General features: G+C 37.5%; 1 protein-coding gene across 2 annotated transcripts in view; it reads left to right on the top strand.

Moving 5' to 3' along the window:
* C1QTNF7 (C1q and TNF related 7) overlaps positions 1-3,815 on the top strand; it is a 51,921-nt gene extending 48,106 nt beyond the window's left edge. For both annotated transcript variants that reach the window (XM_069793360.1, XM_009927087.2), the window contains exons 2-4: positions 722-922; positions 1,844-2,089; positions 2,817-3,815. In XM_069793360.1, the coding sequence (XP_069649461.1) occupies positions 1,852-2,089; positions 2,817-3,448 (870 nt within the window). In that variant the 5' untranslated portion in view covers positions 722-922; positions 1,844-1,851 and the 3' untranslated portion in view covers positions 3,449-3,815. The remainder of the gene's footprint in view (positions 1-721; positions 923-1,843; positions 2,090-2,816) is intronic.
* Positions 3,816-14,574: the final 10,759 nt, after the last annotated feature.

Here is a 14,574-nt window from a genome sequence, read left to right as displayed (position 1 = left end):
TTAAGTCCTATGAAAATCCGCAAGCTTTATTTGGGTACACTCGGTAGTACATCAGAGCAAACGTCGCTGTGAAGTTTGTGCTTGTAGCTATTGCACTGGAGTTATTATTTGCTGCTCTGCTGTAATATTAAGCATTCATCTGTTAATCTGCTCTTGGAGGCTGTTGTGCCTGACTGTACTGTAAGGCTTTATCAAATGACAGCAAAATTAATAGTTCAGTTTCTGCCAATTTGATTCAAGATGCTTAATATGAAAAGCAGAATATACATCACTGAAGAGAATTTTGGAGCATTATTTATTTTTCTCCGACTACAATATTTTCATGCTTTTTTTCTGCACTGCCATCGATACCAAGACAGTTTCTAATTTTCTGTTCTGTAAACCAGAAAAGATTCTTCATAAAGACTGTGTATGTGTATGTTTATGTGTATATGCTGGCCTTCTTCCCTGCCGAATAGATTTGACGATGCTGTATACCAGCTGATATATCATAAACTGCAAATAAATGTAATGGTTTGGGTTTTTAAATCAACTAGTCAATGCCAATCAGTATCACAGAGAAGGGAATGGGAACAACTATTTCTAGATTAATTCACTTTGCAACTTCTTTAACTCTGACTTTGAGAATGAATCTGAGTTTCACAGTGAAAAAAGGTAGATGGTATTTTACACAAATACTTTTCTGAATCCTCTACTCCATTTCTTCTTTTTCTCCCCACAGAAACCAGTGGACTCTGATTTCCTTGAATGCTTTAAATTAGCTCTGAAGGAATGGACAACTCCAACAAAAAAAACCCCAAAATCTTCTGAGAAGCCAGCAAAGGAACTAGAAAAAACAGCTTGACTTGCAAAATCTCACCTGACCCATGACTGACTCCCTGCGAATGCAATAGTAATTTAAGACGCCTTTGTACAGCAGCAGGTACTGCAACTCCTCCACATGTTACTGTTTGTACAGTGTTTTTTCTTTAGTCTCCCAGTATGTAGTGGAACAGGGAAATCCAACTGACATTCAATTGTTTATGAGAACACCCAAATATTATATATAAAGCTTTAAACAATTTTCTTGCAAGATACTGCAACACAGTTCATTTCATATGACAGTCCAAGCCAAGCTTAAAAAAACTCAACTGGTTAGCAGCCCATTCACACTCCATCCATTCCCTGCAGGGCAGCTGCCTGATTTGACCTGACCGATTAGGGTGGTCACACATTTTTGTGCTATGGTCATCAGAGTTTCTAGCCAGGCACTGAAGCTTCAGCTCTCTTACTGGTATCCCTTCTGCAGGCTCAGCAAGTTTCTGCTGTGGTTATTCAGGTTGGAGATTCATTCACAACCATAAGAGCAAATTTCAAAATGAAATGAAGGTGTAAGCTTTGTCCTCACTAGAAAAGACTGCTCGTGCAGGCACATCCTCCTAGCACAGATATAACTCTCTGCAGCAAGAGGGCTTTTCTCTGCAAAGTTTATAGAGGTCCTAGAGGCAAAATAAACTATGCAAGCAAAGGGCTTTGCATTGAAAAATCCAGATTCTTTTTTTAACGTGTCAAAACTTGGTCCAAAAAAGCTGGTATTTGCCAGTTATACTATGTCAGTCTACAGGCTACTTGAAAGACATACAGTAACATATATGGTGACCAGAAGAAGGTCCAAGCTGACAGACTTTCCTCCTTGCCTCCTACATGGATTCTGGTAATGCAGAAATCCCAGGTTGTTCTCCTCATGCATACCTGTGTGTAATGCACTGCAGTGTCACACTTATTAGCATATTCAGAGACATCTGCATGTGACTAGAGTGCCATAATATGCATAAATAGTCTTATTCGTATGTATTTTTCCTAGATCCAAGGATGTTTGTGTTGCTTTACATTACAAGTTTTGCCATCTACACAAGCGAACAACCTCTTCAAAGCCAGTTCAAAGGAGAAAATTACTACACCAGATACATCTGTAGCATCCCTGGTTTGCCAGGCCCTGCGGGTCCCCCCGGAGCCAGCGGATCCCCCGGGCCACACGGACGCATTGGTCTTCCAGGAAGAGATGGTAGAGATGGCAGGAAGGGAGAAAAAGGTGAAAAAGGGAGTGCAGGTATTGAATACTTGTGTAACCTAACACATTAGTACAACAAAGTATAATCTTTCACTGTCACTGTTATGCATATATATATGTATGATAAATGTGTGTATGTGCCTGTGTGGGTTTAAGTGTGATGCATGTATATATAGTGAGAGAAAGAAAATATGCAGATATATTTTAGCTATGTCTTAATATGCGTATACTGAAATCTGTGTAAATAAATGTAAATGCATAGCCTTCCTGCGCATAAATGCTAAGAAATAGTTTGTGAAAAATGAAGCATGTGTGGTGTCAAATAAACAGTCTCATTTGTGCCATTAGCCAGGAATAAGAGATTAGCAAGTATTTAGGTACACACTAAAAATGCTCAAATAGTAGGAGATATTTGGTGCACAATTATCATTATATGGGTAGCCATGCTGTGGTCTTTTCCATCAGCAGTGCCCATAGTTCAGTCAGCAACGGACTGACTCCATATAAAATTTTTCAATGTGTAATCAAGACGTATGAAGAAAAGGAGGAATATAGAAACAAAGGACCTCTGGGCTGTGTACCCTGGTCCTCTGTTCCAACCTGCCATTCCTTTTGCAAGCTTACTAGAAGATTTTGAAAGTATTTTTGGAGTATTTTGACATTCTGACTGTGTTTTTCTTGTTTGTTCAGGCACACACAATAGCCCACACAATCATTTACTGAGATGATATGTGCAACGATTAACTAACTTAAAATGTTTTTGAAGGTTTAAGAGGAAAGACTGGGCCATTAGGACCAGCTGGAGAGAAAGGAGACCAAGGTCAGTCTGGTAAAAAAGGACCTGGAGGATTGACTGGTGCCAAAGGTGAAGTAGGTCCAGCTGGACCACCTGGACCTAAGGGAGATAAAGGAGACCGAGGAGAGCCAGGTGCACCAGGGGTCTGTAAGTGTGGAAAGATAGTGCTGAAATCTGCCTTTTCTGTTGGCATCACCACCAGCTACCCAGAGGAAAGATTACCAATTGTATTCAATAAAGTCCTCTTCAATGAGGGGGAGCATTACAACCCTTCCACAGGGAAGTTTATTTGTGCCATCCCAGGGATTTATTATTTTTCTTATGATATCACCTTAGCAAACAAGCATCTTGCAATTGGGCTGGTTCACAATGGGAAGTACCGGATAAAGACATTTGATGCGAACACAGGCAACCACGATGTAGCTTCTGGATCCACAGTGATCTACCTTCAGCCAGAAGACGAAGTATGGCTTGAGATCTTCTACACTGACCAAAACGGTCTCTTTTCTGATCCAACGTGGGCAGACAGTTTGTTTTCTGGATTTCTCTTATACGTTGATACAGATTACCTTGACGCTTTATCGGATGAAGATGAGCTCTGAAGCAGATGATGGCAAATAATATTCAAACTGGACACCCCAGCACAGGGTTTTATCTAGCTGTGTAGGGGACACAAAGTTGAAAAAAAATAATCTGGGAGTATATTTTTGCTTTGATAGAAACCAAACCTGAGCTCATACAAATCCTTCTAGAATCTAAGCTGGATTTTTTACTGAACAGCAGGGATATCAAAAGGAACTGTAATTAAAAAAAGACTGCATCACTCCAGGACTGACTCCTCCTGAAAGTTATGTTTGTAATACTATTTAAACAAATTTAAGATACTGTACATTTGATTTTATATAAAATATATTAAGTTGCAATGTAGAACGGATATTTTGTATATGACATTAAAGTAAAATTGAACAACTGATGGCAATATCATCTTTGGTCATTTTAAGAGAGGAAATGCATTAAAAAAAGAGAAAACATTGATTTTAAAAAAGCAAAGGAATAAAATAGGAATGTCTGGTGCAGCTGAACAGGTCACCAGGACAGTCCCATCTGATATTTACACCAACAAATGATATTCATAATTAACTAACCTGAAGATTTGTACTAGCTGAGGACTGCCCACTGACAGCCATAAAAGAACAGAACAAAGTATTAAACATATAAAATAATTAAAAACTGGAGATCTGAAAACTTGGAGATACACAATCAGTATTCAGTATGGGTATTTTCAGTGTATTTCCGAGTGGGTTTGCTGTTCTTTCAATGCTATTCAGTATCTTTATGAGAAATGCCGAAGAAAATAGACACTTTTTGCTGCAGAAAATTGTGGATGCCGAAAAACTGATAGAACAGTAACCAATAATGAGAATAAATTATATGGAACAAACTGAGTCACATCATTAAAGCAGACTTACTGATATTCCAATATGGCAAATGCAATGAAACAAATGTACGTCACACACAAGATGAAAAACTGCATTCAGGAAATCAGTGAACTTGGAAGAGGTACCTGGGACCTCATGGATAATCAGCTAAATATGAGTCATCAGAGTAGGCTGTTGCTACAGCCCTTTGGGTGTATGATAAATGGAATTACAAGCAGAAGTAAAGAGTAGTTACTTAGGAAGCTGCTAATTCTGTCAATGTTTCAAAAACTTGAAGATTGAAAAAAAAAGGGGTTGTAATTCTACCCGTGTGGATTACATAAGAGATGTAACAAGGTCAATTTATTTTTCTTATCAATGAGGTTAAGAGGTGATTTGATCACAGCCTGCAAGTGCCCATCTGGAGATAAAATTTCTGGTAGTACCTGGCACTTCCTTCTACCAGATAGGAGCACAGCAAGATCCACCTGTGAGAAACTGTACCAGTTCCCACTGGAAATGAGGAGCCCATTTTACCAGTGGCAGCTATCAATCATTGTAAAAATAAGTAGGAACATTGTGAGTTCTCCAGCATTCAACACCTTTAAGTCAAGACTGGCAATCTTTAGTTGGGTGCTCTCACTTTCCAAGAATTTACACTCTTATTTTATTCATCCCAGATTTACAGAAACCTGTAATCTGTTATTTCTAACAGTTATTCAGATAGTTTCAAATGCTAGTGGTCTGTGTTGCACAACTCCTGATCCCACTTTATTTATGACCAAGGTGGAGGGAAATTTCTGGTTTTTTTCTGTGTACTTGACTTAATTAAGAAAATTACAACCAAATAAAATTACACAAAAATACCGCTGAGATTGCAAAATGAGCACTACAATTATGTATGGAACATTAGTCTATGCACTCTGTATCTGTGCCCTCATTTTCCCATGCATTAACATGCATGTCTTTGAGTACGTGATTGCTGATTTATGCAGTGAACAGGTGCAAAGTCCTGTCCACAAATCAAACTGGCAATGCCTGTACAACCCTTATTTTATTTGACAGTGAGAGATGTGTGGTAGAAGACAAAAGTGTACTATTTTTCTAACTAGATATCTAATTTATTAGTGTTATACAAGGGCTGCTTCCTGTGAAGAATATGGAAGAGAACACTTAACAGACTCAGTTTATTGCTGTGCTATACAATCATTTATACATCTGCAAATTAAGCACAATACGAGTGCAAGATGTAGCCCGATCATCATTTACAACAATGATTGATGCCAATACTTCACAGCCATCAATGCCTATACAAGGCACAAAGACTATCATTGGCATTGCTCGGTGTTGTCTGCAATGAAATTCCACAGGACAGGACAATCGTATCAGGCCCATGATCTCCAAGAAGCATAATTCAACAGATGCAGGATTGGACCTATAATATGTATTATGCAGCAAAACCAACTAATAGAAGTATTTAATTACATGTTTATTTAAAAAAAAATGGAAATAGGTTTATGACATTTGAATCAATAGAACGTTTACGTTAGAAGTCAATTTTTATTAGAATTAGAAAATCTCCTATAAAGTCAAACTTAAGAAAAGAGTATGACCTATTTTCTTCAGAATCTACAGAAACATGTTTGGTAGTTATAATAATTCTGGAAATTTTCAGACAAAACTAATTTTTCACAATTGAATAGAGAAAAAATAGGGCTTTATAACGAAATGTTTCTGGTTGCAATCCTAACTAAAAGCAAACTGCTTCCACGTAATAATCTTGTAAAAACAAAATAAATATAAAAGAGATATTTTAACCACACCTATGTTGAAAATGACATTATGGGAAAAAGTAAACCAAGAGTTATTGCTTCCCTTTACTTAATAATTTTAGATTTGTGTTTGTACAATCATAGAAAAGTCATTTTAGCTTCCCTAAGTTTTCCCATTTGGATTCTGTAGTTATTTGAACAGTTTAATATTTTGGCATGAACTGTTAAAAATAAGTTATTCTGTTGAATTATTCCTATAGGTTTTGGCAAAAAGAATCTTTTTACTACATGTATGGACAACATATGCATACGAGTAGCATGTGTCCCTGCCCTCATTCAGGATCTCAAGCCATTATCCTGAAGTAAATCATTGCTATTGCTATTATTTTACTTGAAAATAGATCAACTTTGATGACATGATATTTCATTACAAGTATTCCTGTCTAAATTTGAATTTATATGGAAAGTATCTTGGGCTGAAGTCTTCCCACTATTTACACCACTACGCTCGGGAGATCTGGTATGGTTTCAAGATGTTGTAGGATAACAAAGAGCAAAATCTCTTTGGGATTAAATTTGAAATTAATCTAAGATTTCTACACAATATATATGTCATTCTACACATGCCATAGTGTCATATACAATTAGGCATCCAGACCAAGTTAGTCATCTTGACTTTGCCTACAGTCAGCAGACAGAAATTAGTATCACCAGGAGAAACTCCCAGGAGGAAGCATGTCTTTGCTGCAGCACAAACTCTTAGGCTTCCTGATCGAGGCTGCAAGAACTCACACAAACTTCAGACCATCAGGAAACCTTCAAACAATATTAAGAAGATTAGTGTTCCTGAGCTTCATAAGTAATATATATATATATATTTACTTGGGATATTTGTATGTAAATATACATAAGTAAAAAAAAAAGTTATTTGAAACAAAATAGCTCCCCACAACCTTTTATTCTTTCAGACTTTCTTTATACTTGGTAGAGTGACATCAAGGAAGAAGTCAGTCGCATGTTCCATTGCTGACAACTTTTAACCTAGATAACTAATCAAACATTAAACTCCATCTTCCAATTGATATGAGTATGTTACTTTGACTAAATACCTTCACTTTCTTCACTACCGGTATTCATGTCCATACAGTTTAGGCTGTTATACAATTTTTTCAGGAGCAATAGGTCCTAAAGAATTTTTTACAATGCTCATACAATGTAGAGGAAATAGTTACTAATAGATATCAATACTGAGAACATTACCTACATTCTTCAAATCTTTTAAAATCTACCTAACACCATGTCATGGTTTAACCCCAGCCAGCAACTAAGCACCACGCAGCCACTCACTCACTCCCCCCCCACCCAGTGGGATGGGGGACAAAATCGGGAAAAAGAAGTAAAACTCGTGGGTTGAGACAAGAACGGTTTAATAGAACAGAAAAGAAGAAACCAATAATGATAATGATAACACTAATAAAATTACAATAGTAATAATAAAAGGATTGGAATATGCAAATGATGCACAATGCAATTGCTTACCACCCACCTTCAATGCCCAGTTAGTCCCCAAGCGGTGATCCCCCCACCCGCACTCCCCCCAGTTTATATACTGGGCGTGACATCACATGGAGTGGAATACCCCTTTGGCCAGTTTGGGTCAGCTGCTCTGGCTGTTTCAGTTCCCAACTTCTTGTGCCCCTCCAGCCTTCGGTGGCTGGGCATGAGAAACTGAAAAATCCTTGACTTAGTATAAACATTACTTAGCAACAGCTGAAAACATCAGTGTTATCAACATTCTTCTCATACTGAACCCAAAACATAGCACTATACCAACTACTAGGAAGACAATTAACTCTATCCCAGCTGAAACCAGGACTCACCATTTATGTACTTTTGGGATATGCAAAAATATATAAAACTGACAAGCAGCTTATTTCATTCCCTACCAAGTATGTTTCATTAGTTGGTGCGGTTTGTATATTACTTTATTTTTATTTACTTTCCACAGGTCACACACTATGTTCCGTTCATGTTCATTCACTAAGACACTTACTGAATAATTTACTTTTCACTAATTGGTTTAATTTATCCATTGGCAGGTAATTCATACTCAGGATAACTACACTGACGCTGTACTAAGCAATTTGGTCAGTAGCAACTTCAGTTTTATGTGGAAATGTGGCTTACTTTATATATGTATTTCAGGACGTGATGAATCCCATCCAAGAAATAATACATGATAGTAAACAGGAGAAAATAGACTTGAGACAGCAATATACCACAATCTTTCTCAATGAGTGTTACATTGCTTTCAAGAAACAATTTATTCCTTTCAGTATAAACCATTTGGACTTCAGCTCAGAGAGCATTTAGAGGTTATATTCACTTCCCTGTAAGTCAACACTCCAAACTGAGATTACGTCAGTATTTCTGAATTTCAGAGGATTGATTCTTTCTCATGTTGGCATGAAGAAACTTGCAAGCACTCTCATGAAATTCTCAGTCTCTGATACCTGCTTTTGTCCTAGCTGAATACATCAGATCAATTCATGAAAGTTATTACCTAAAGTAAAAGAAAAATTAAATAGACGTATTATACACATATCTTTTAATAGTAAATATATAAAAAGAAAAAGGTGTCTTGGATTATTTGGCATTTGGCTTATATCCCTCAATTCTGAGTATAATTATTTTGGTACAATCCAGCAGCTAGCTGCTGGAAGAGGTGGAAGGAGATTTTTCCTTTATGCAGATTGTTCCTGCAGCAGCAAGTATTAGTATAAAAGTTATCTTACCTGACTTTAATATCTAAAAGCTCAAAGATCATTGCCTAGGCTAAATTAGTTGTTAGCTCTTCCGTCATCAGTGCAAAGAAATAGGTGGGGTAAATCTCTGTTTGGATGACACTGTATTAGACACCTACTTTAAGAAAGGAGGAATCTGGAGGTACCTGTCTCTTCACATTACATGTATCTACATGACTAACTTAGGCTAGCCTTTAACTTTGGGATGGCAAAAGTTAAATAAGATGTCTCCTCTTAAAGAACAATCCACTAAGTGGAAAAATTGGTGTAATTTAATTTGGCAATTTATATGTCTCACAATTAGAGAGAAGATGTGGATTGATGAGAACATAGAAGTACCCTTATAATGATGGAAGTGACTTCTTGTCAGACCTTTCATAAAATATGGCTCAAGTTCCTCCCGGGACAACTTCAACTGCAGTAACTTGGCTGTCCTCCAGAAAATTTTACAGTGTATTAAGGTGGGCTAGATAGTCCTCTCATGCCTCCAAATTCAACACACTCAAGTATATATAAAATACTGAATTTTTTTAAGGATACTTAATTTTAGGTGTAAAGAACCTGAATGTATCCCAGAGTGTTTCTTCTTATACCAAAAAAAAAAAAAATCATAAATTTGTTTCTTTTCAACTTTAAAGCACCTGTCAAAATCCTAACCATAATACAAAACGTAACACAATATTTGTAAAACCATCTCTGTGAAAGAATAGCCTTGTTTATGTCATGTTAACAAAGGGACAAAAACTACTGAATTCTTGAAAAACATGAACGAAGTATGATTCTCTGCTGGCTCTAAAGCAAGCAATTTTTAGCAAGAAGCAGATGGGATTTCTAGAAACGAGTTAATTGTATGAAAGAAATGTACCAGCAGTCCCTTTTCTTTCTCTACTTTCAACAAAGTGTTATTCCTAGGTTCAGAAGACAGTGGAAAGGATTTAAAATTTTTGAGTTGAAGAACAATCCCTTTAATAATCTCAAAACTTGCCTCTCACTGATGCTGATGTCCCTTCCACACACCACCTGTATTCACCCACACTCTGTCACATGTTCTGGTACACGAACACACATTTCTAAATCACGTGTGACAAATTTCAGGAAATTTTATTTGTGATTTCTGTCATGTTGGAGTAAGGTGCAATCAGTTTAAAATAATCAAGATGAGCAGAGTTTGTTCTTTGTTTGTAACCTCCCTGAAACTGGGATCACTGTAGAGTTGCACATAGTACTTGAAACTCCTATTCTAAGAACACAGCAGCATGTACTCATATTCTGTAGATTTTGTACATGGCTTGTAAGATTTGCAGTTTCACTTCTATTTTAATTTGTTTTTACAAGTTTTGGCTTTGATTCTAGGCAGGTCAAAAGAGGCATATATAGCAATCCAAACCTGACATTATCCTGAAAGCCTGAGAATAAACTCTACTGTTCATTGTCCACTATTCATTTTAAAACTGTTTTAATGCCAAACTTGGGGTCTGTGATCCCTTAGCCTGCCCACTCCTGGGGCAACCTGCACCATGGTCACTACAAGCTGCCACCTACCCTGCCTGTGCTAAAGGCCATCCTTGACACCACAACGGTTTATGCCTAAGTGTGACAGTGTCACATCTAACAGGGCAGAGCAGCTCACATCATCATATTTGGAGCACTAAATCTGTTGTCCAGTGTAACCAATGACATTGGGCTTGCCTTTGTTTTTATAATGCTGACCAAGAAAAATGAGTTGTTCCCCACCTCAGGAAACATATGTGGTTTGAATTCTGTATGTCTCCTGTGAGTAGAGTCATTGTACTGACATGTGTTTTTAAGCAGCTTTCCATCCTGTGAAGCCAAGGTCCCCCACTGCTCCTTTAGGGTATTATAGTAATGTTCCTTATATAACGCTGTTCATATTTGTCCATCATTTAAACTGTTTGTACAAGTGCTTCTGAGACTGAAATAAATTGTTGGGACACATACTTATTAGCAAAACAAGATGTTGAACCTGAGTCCTTGCCAAAACTTTGTATGAAGGTTCACCCACAGGATCATTTCTGAAGTCCCACATATGATAAGACTTAGCAGATAACGGAGATTGTGTACCGTATGTGTTAGCCTAAGAAACCTGTCTTTTGATTACATTTCTTTCCCATTCTTGAAAGCTGTTGTCATGTCAGGTGTCTTCTAGCTGTGATAGTTCCTCTTTTAGCAATTAAAAATGCATACTCCCAATCTTTTTATCTACGACTGTTTACTTCTTCCCATGACCTCCTTCTTACAACAGTATTCAGAAACGGGAAACAATTTAGCCATCTCTTTTCATGTGATTCCAGCTACTAAAACTTTGCAGTAATAGACCTTCAGATGTTATAGGGACTGTTTATATAAAGACAATTATAAATAGGTTTAATAACAACTCCATTTAGTATCAGCAATACTGTTTATTCTGGTTGTACTAAAGATACTAATACACATGTTAATGTAAGAAATTACCTTGTCAACAATCCAGTGCAGCAGAAAAGAGCCCTCTCCAGATTTGATAGGAAAACTATAAATTGCTTTGTACCTATACAAATTAGGAAATATATATAAGACAATCCACATTTCTACAAACTGTCTGATAGTGCTGACATTTCTGCCATTCCTAGTATCTACATAAGCTGGTTGTGAGCATTTCACAAGCAGATAACCCATCCCTCCACTGCTTCTCTAACCAGGACTTAAGGATTGTATTTCCCTTTAAGCAGGCTCTAGAACAACCCTAATGAAGCCTTTATATCCTTCTTTTTTCTGCCATGGAAGTATTAAAGTATATTTATAACTTTATAAAGTTATGATTTGTCTTACTTTGGTTTCAGGATCTGTATTCCCCAGACTCAGAGCATTTATGGATATATTTTTTAATCCTGGTGTGGCAAAAAGCCTGTGTTTGCAAATTACAGCTGCTGAGAGATTATACCTTTTTTAACTCTGCTATGTTTCCCATTATTTTTCCCCAAAATGACATGCTAAGAAGTTTGCTGAGGCTTATGCTGATTTGTAAAGGTCAGCTGTAAAGAATAATGCATCGTTGTCCCCTTAATACAGCTTCGGTTAATGCTCCTGAGTACTTTTAATGCATTGGAAAACAGAGACAGCACTTGGAAAACAACTGGCTACTAACCATCCACTTCAAGGATTTATCCCTACATGACTGATGTCAGGGACTTTTTTCAGAGTGAAATTAATTAAAAAAAAAAAAATTACTTGCTGGAATGTTGGCATATAGTCTGAATTAAGAGGTTTAACCATCTCCCTTTAGTCAACAGAGTGAGACCATCTCTTCCGCAATGAATGATAATCAGAAATCACTGCTCTGAATCGTACACGTTCCAAGAACACTCTGTGCCTCTCCTCTACCTGCAGAAGAAGTACACAGAAATTGTCAGATAATTTAGCAAAGTTAGGTACTTAAAGTTAGGAGGAAATAAGCAAAAACATACTATGGATTGTTTTTTTTTCCAAGTCACTGCAGTAACTGAGATGTACTGCTGTTTGCAGGAGCTGCAATCACTTCATCCTCCCCATACTTTATTCATTACTTTCCCTTTTAGTGTAAAAGAAATTGTTTACAAAAAAGAAGTCTTCCGGAACTGTTTCAGTGGCTTAAGCAGGAGAATCTGACTCTTGCTCTTTAAAAAGCAAAGCTGAGGCTTTGTTGCTAGGGGGAGAGTTGTGCTTGGCTCTTGACTACTCTGAAAGCTGCTGTAAAAGAAAACCCAGGTAGGAAACATTTTCCTTTAGATCTGTTTCAATATCACCACATTCTGTGTCTTTTCATGAATGAGACAGATTTAAGAATCCAACATTATTTTCTAGGTACTTTTGATGTCATTATTTTTTTAAATAGGAGAGAAACTTCACTGTGTTTCTGTTATTAGTTGTAGTGCTTTGGAAACTGCCTCTGAGCTAATGGAGAGCTTTATAGTTCTTGCATCCAGTTGTTTACTACATTTTAAAGTGCCTGCTATAGTACTTAACTTCAAGAAATGCTAGAAAATTGTTAAAGAAAGCGGCCATAAGGCCCTTCTGCTATGTTGCCAGCATTCTCCATTTACATGTGCCTTTAGGAAAGACTATTTAAATTTGATACACAAAGCTTGATATGAAAAAGAGCTTTATGTGCCAAGCAATAAAAATGCTGCTGCTTCTTGCAATGCTATATTTTTTGTGCCATGAAGAGGGTATTTGATGAGCCTTGCCTGCAGCAAGGAAATGCTGCCATTTTGGGGTACATCACCCTTACCCCTGGTGCGAGATACTGAGGAAACTGGTGTTGAAGCGAATGCACAAGTGGTTTGGGACATAGTCACATTCGTCTAAGAAAACCACTTTAGTGTGTGTTCAGCTCCCTGTGCTAGTTGAGACTTATTTAGAAACCTGAAAATCCTTGGAGCTAGTAGCTGGTAAGGGCTAAGCCTCAGGCAGGAGGTAACCACGTTGCTCCTCCCCTGCTGCTTCTGCTTTTTTATTAGGCATCTCCTAAGAGATAAAGAGGAATATGAAGATCACTCTTCATATTCTAGCCTGGGCTGGAAGCACATCTTGAGGTGAGTATGCATGAGCCTGTACATACCCAGTACAAAGAAGTGATGGGGAAACAACAGCTGACCTGTGCAGGCCTCTGTTAGCCCTCTTGCCAGAGGAGATTTAGCCAGGTACAGAAAAAGGCCCCATGTTTTACTCCTGTGAGTTGTTTCATGGGGATTTTGAAATCCAGACAAAATTATGCTGTTGCAAGTTGCTTCATCTGTTAGCTCAGTACATTGCCACTCAGGTTTTGCACTGGCGCAGCTATGTTGGCGCAAGCTTTGTGCAGGGAACAAGTACAGCTGAGCTTGCTTTCCTGACAATTAAAGGTAAAGCAGGACAGGAACCTGCAGTAATAGTAACAATGAATTGAGTTGTACAGATACAAATTAAAAAATTTCCTACATGCTTGTACCCAAATACAGTGACTTTCTAGTGTAAACAAAGCTGAAGTGATTTGGTGGGTTCCAGGTTTGGTAAAATTGAAACCCCAACCAAGCCCAATGCTGGAAGTGGAGGAAAAAAGGGATTGAACATGTCTTGGTGATCAGAGTCTTGCAGCTGACTTTATGGACTGTAGATGGCTTGTTTATTAAAACAAAATGTAACAGGAGTGTTCATACAGTGTGTACAGGCCCACATTATCCACTGTTATATGGAATAATTAAGTAAATGGATGCATTTTTTTTAACCATTCCATTCTGAAAAAAATATGGTTTTTTTTAAGTACTAAGGCTCTATGGTAAATGGCATGTCATTTGAGTGTTCAGGGTGCAAAGGTTATATGGAATGTTATCTCATGATCATTAGGCACGTATTAAAGCATATCTCTCATGAGTAACTGCTGCATTGCTTGTGACAGCCAGGTGTCAGCCACCAACCAGATGAACCGCAGTGAAGAATCCCAGATGATAATCATGGAGGTTAGTGTCAACTGACTCGTTGAGACAAAAATGGCGTATGATGGTTTTCCACTGAGAGTAATAGAAATCTTTTGTATGTGTAACCTGCAAAAAGTGAAATAAGTAAGTCGAGTGTCTTGTAAGCTCGTTAACCCTAGATCAGTCAGTACCGTTCTAATTAATGCAGCTTTGCCTCATTATTCATTCCTGTGCAAATACATTGCAACCGTAGATACCGTATGGCAACCTTAATGTGCATTTTTTATTCTATTTCATATTGATCC

This window comes from Haliaeetus albicilla, chromosome 1 (assembly GCF_947461875.1).
Source record: "Haliaeetus albicilla chromosome 1, bHalAlb1.1, whole genome shotgun sequence".
NCBI classification, from domain to species: domain Eukaryota; kingdom Metazoa; phylum Chordata; class Aves; order Accipitriformes; family Accipitridae; genus Haliaeetus; species Haliaeetus albicilla.
This window is presented reverse-complemented; position numbering and strand designations above follow the sequence as displayed.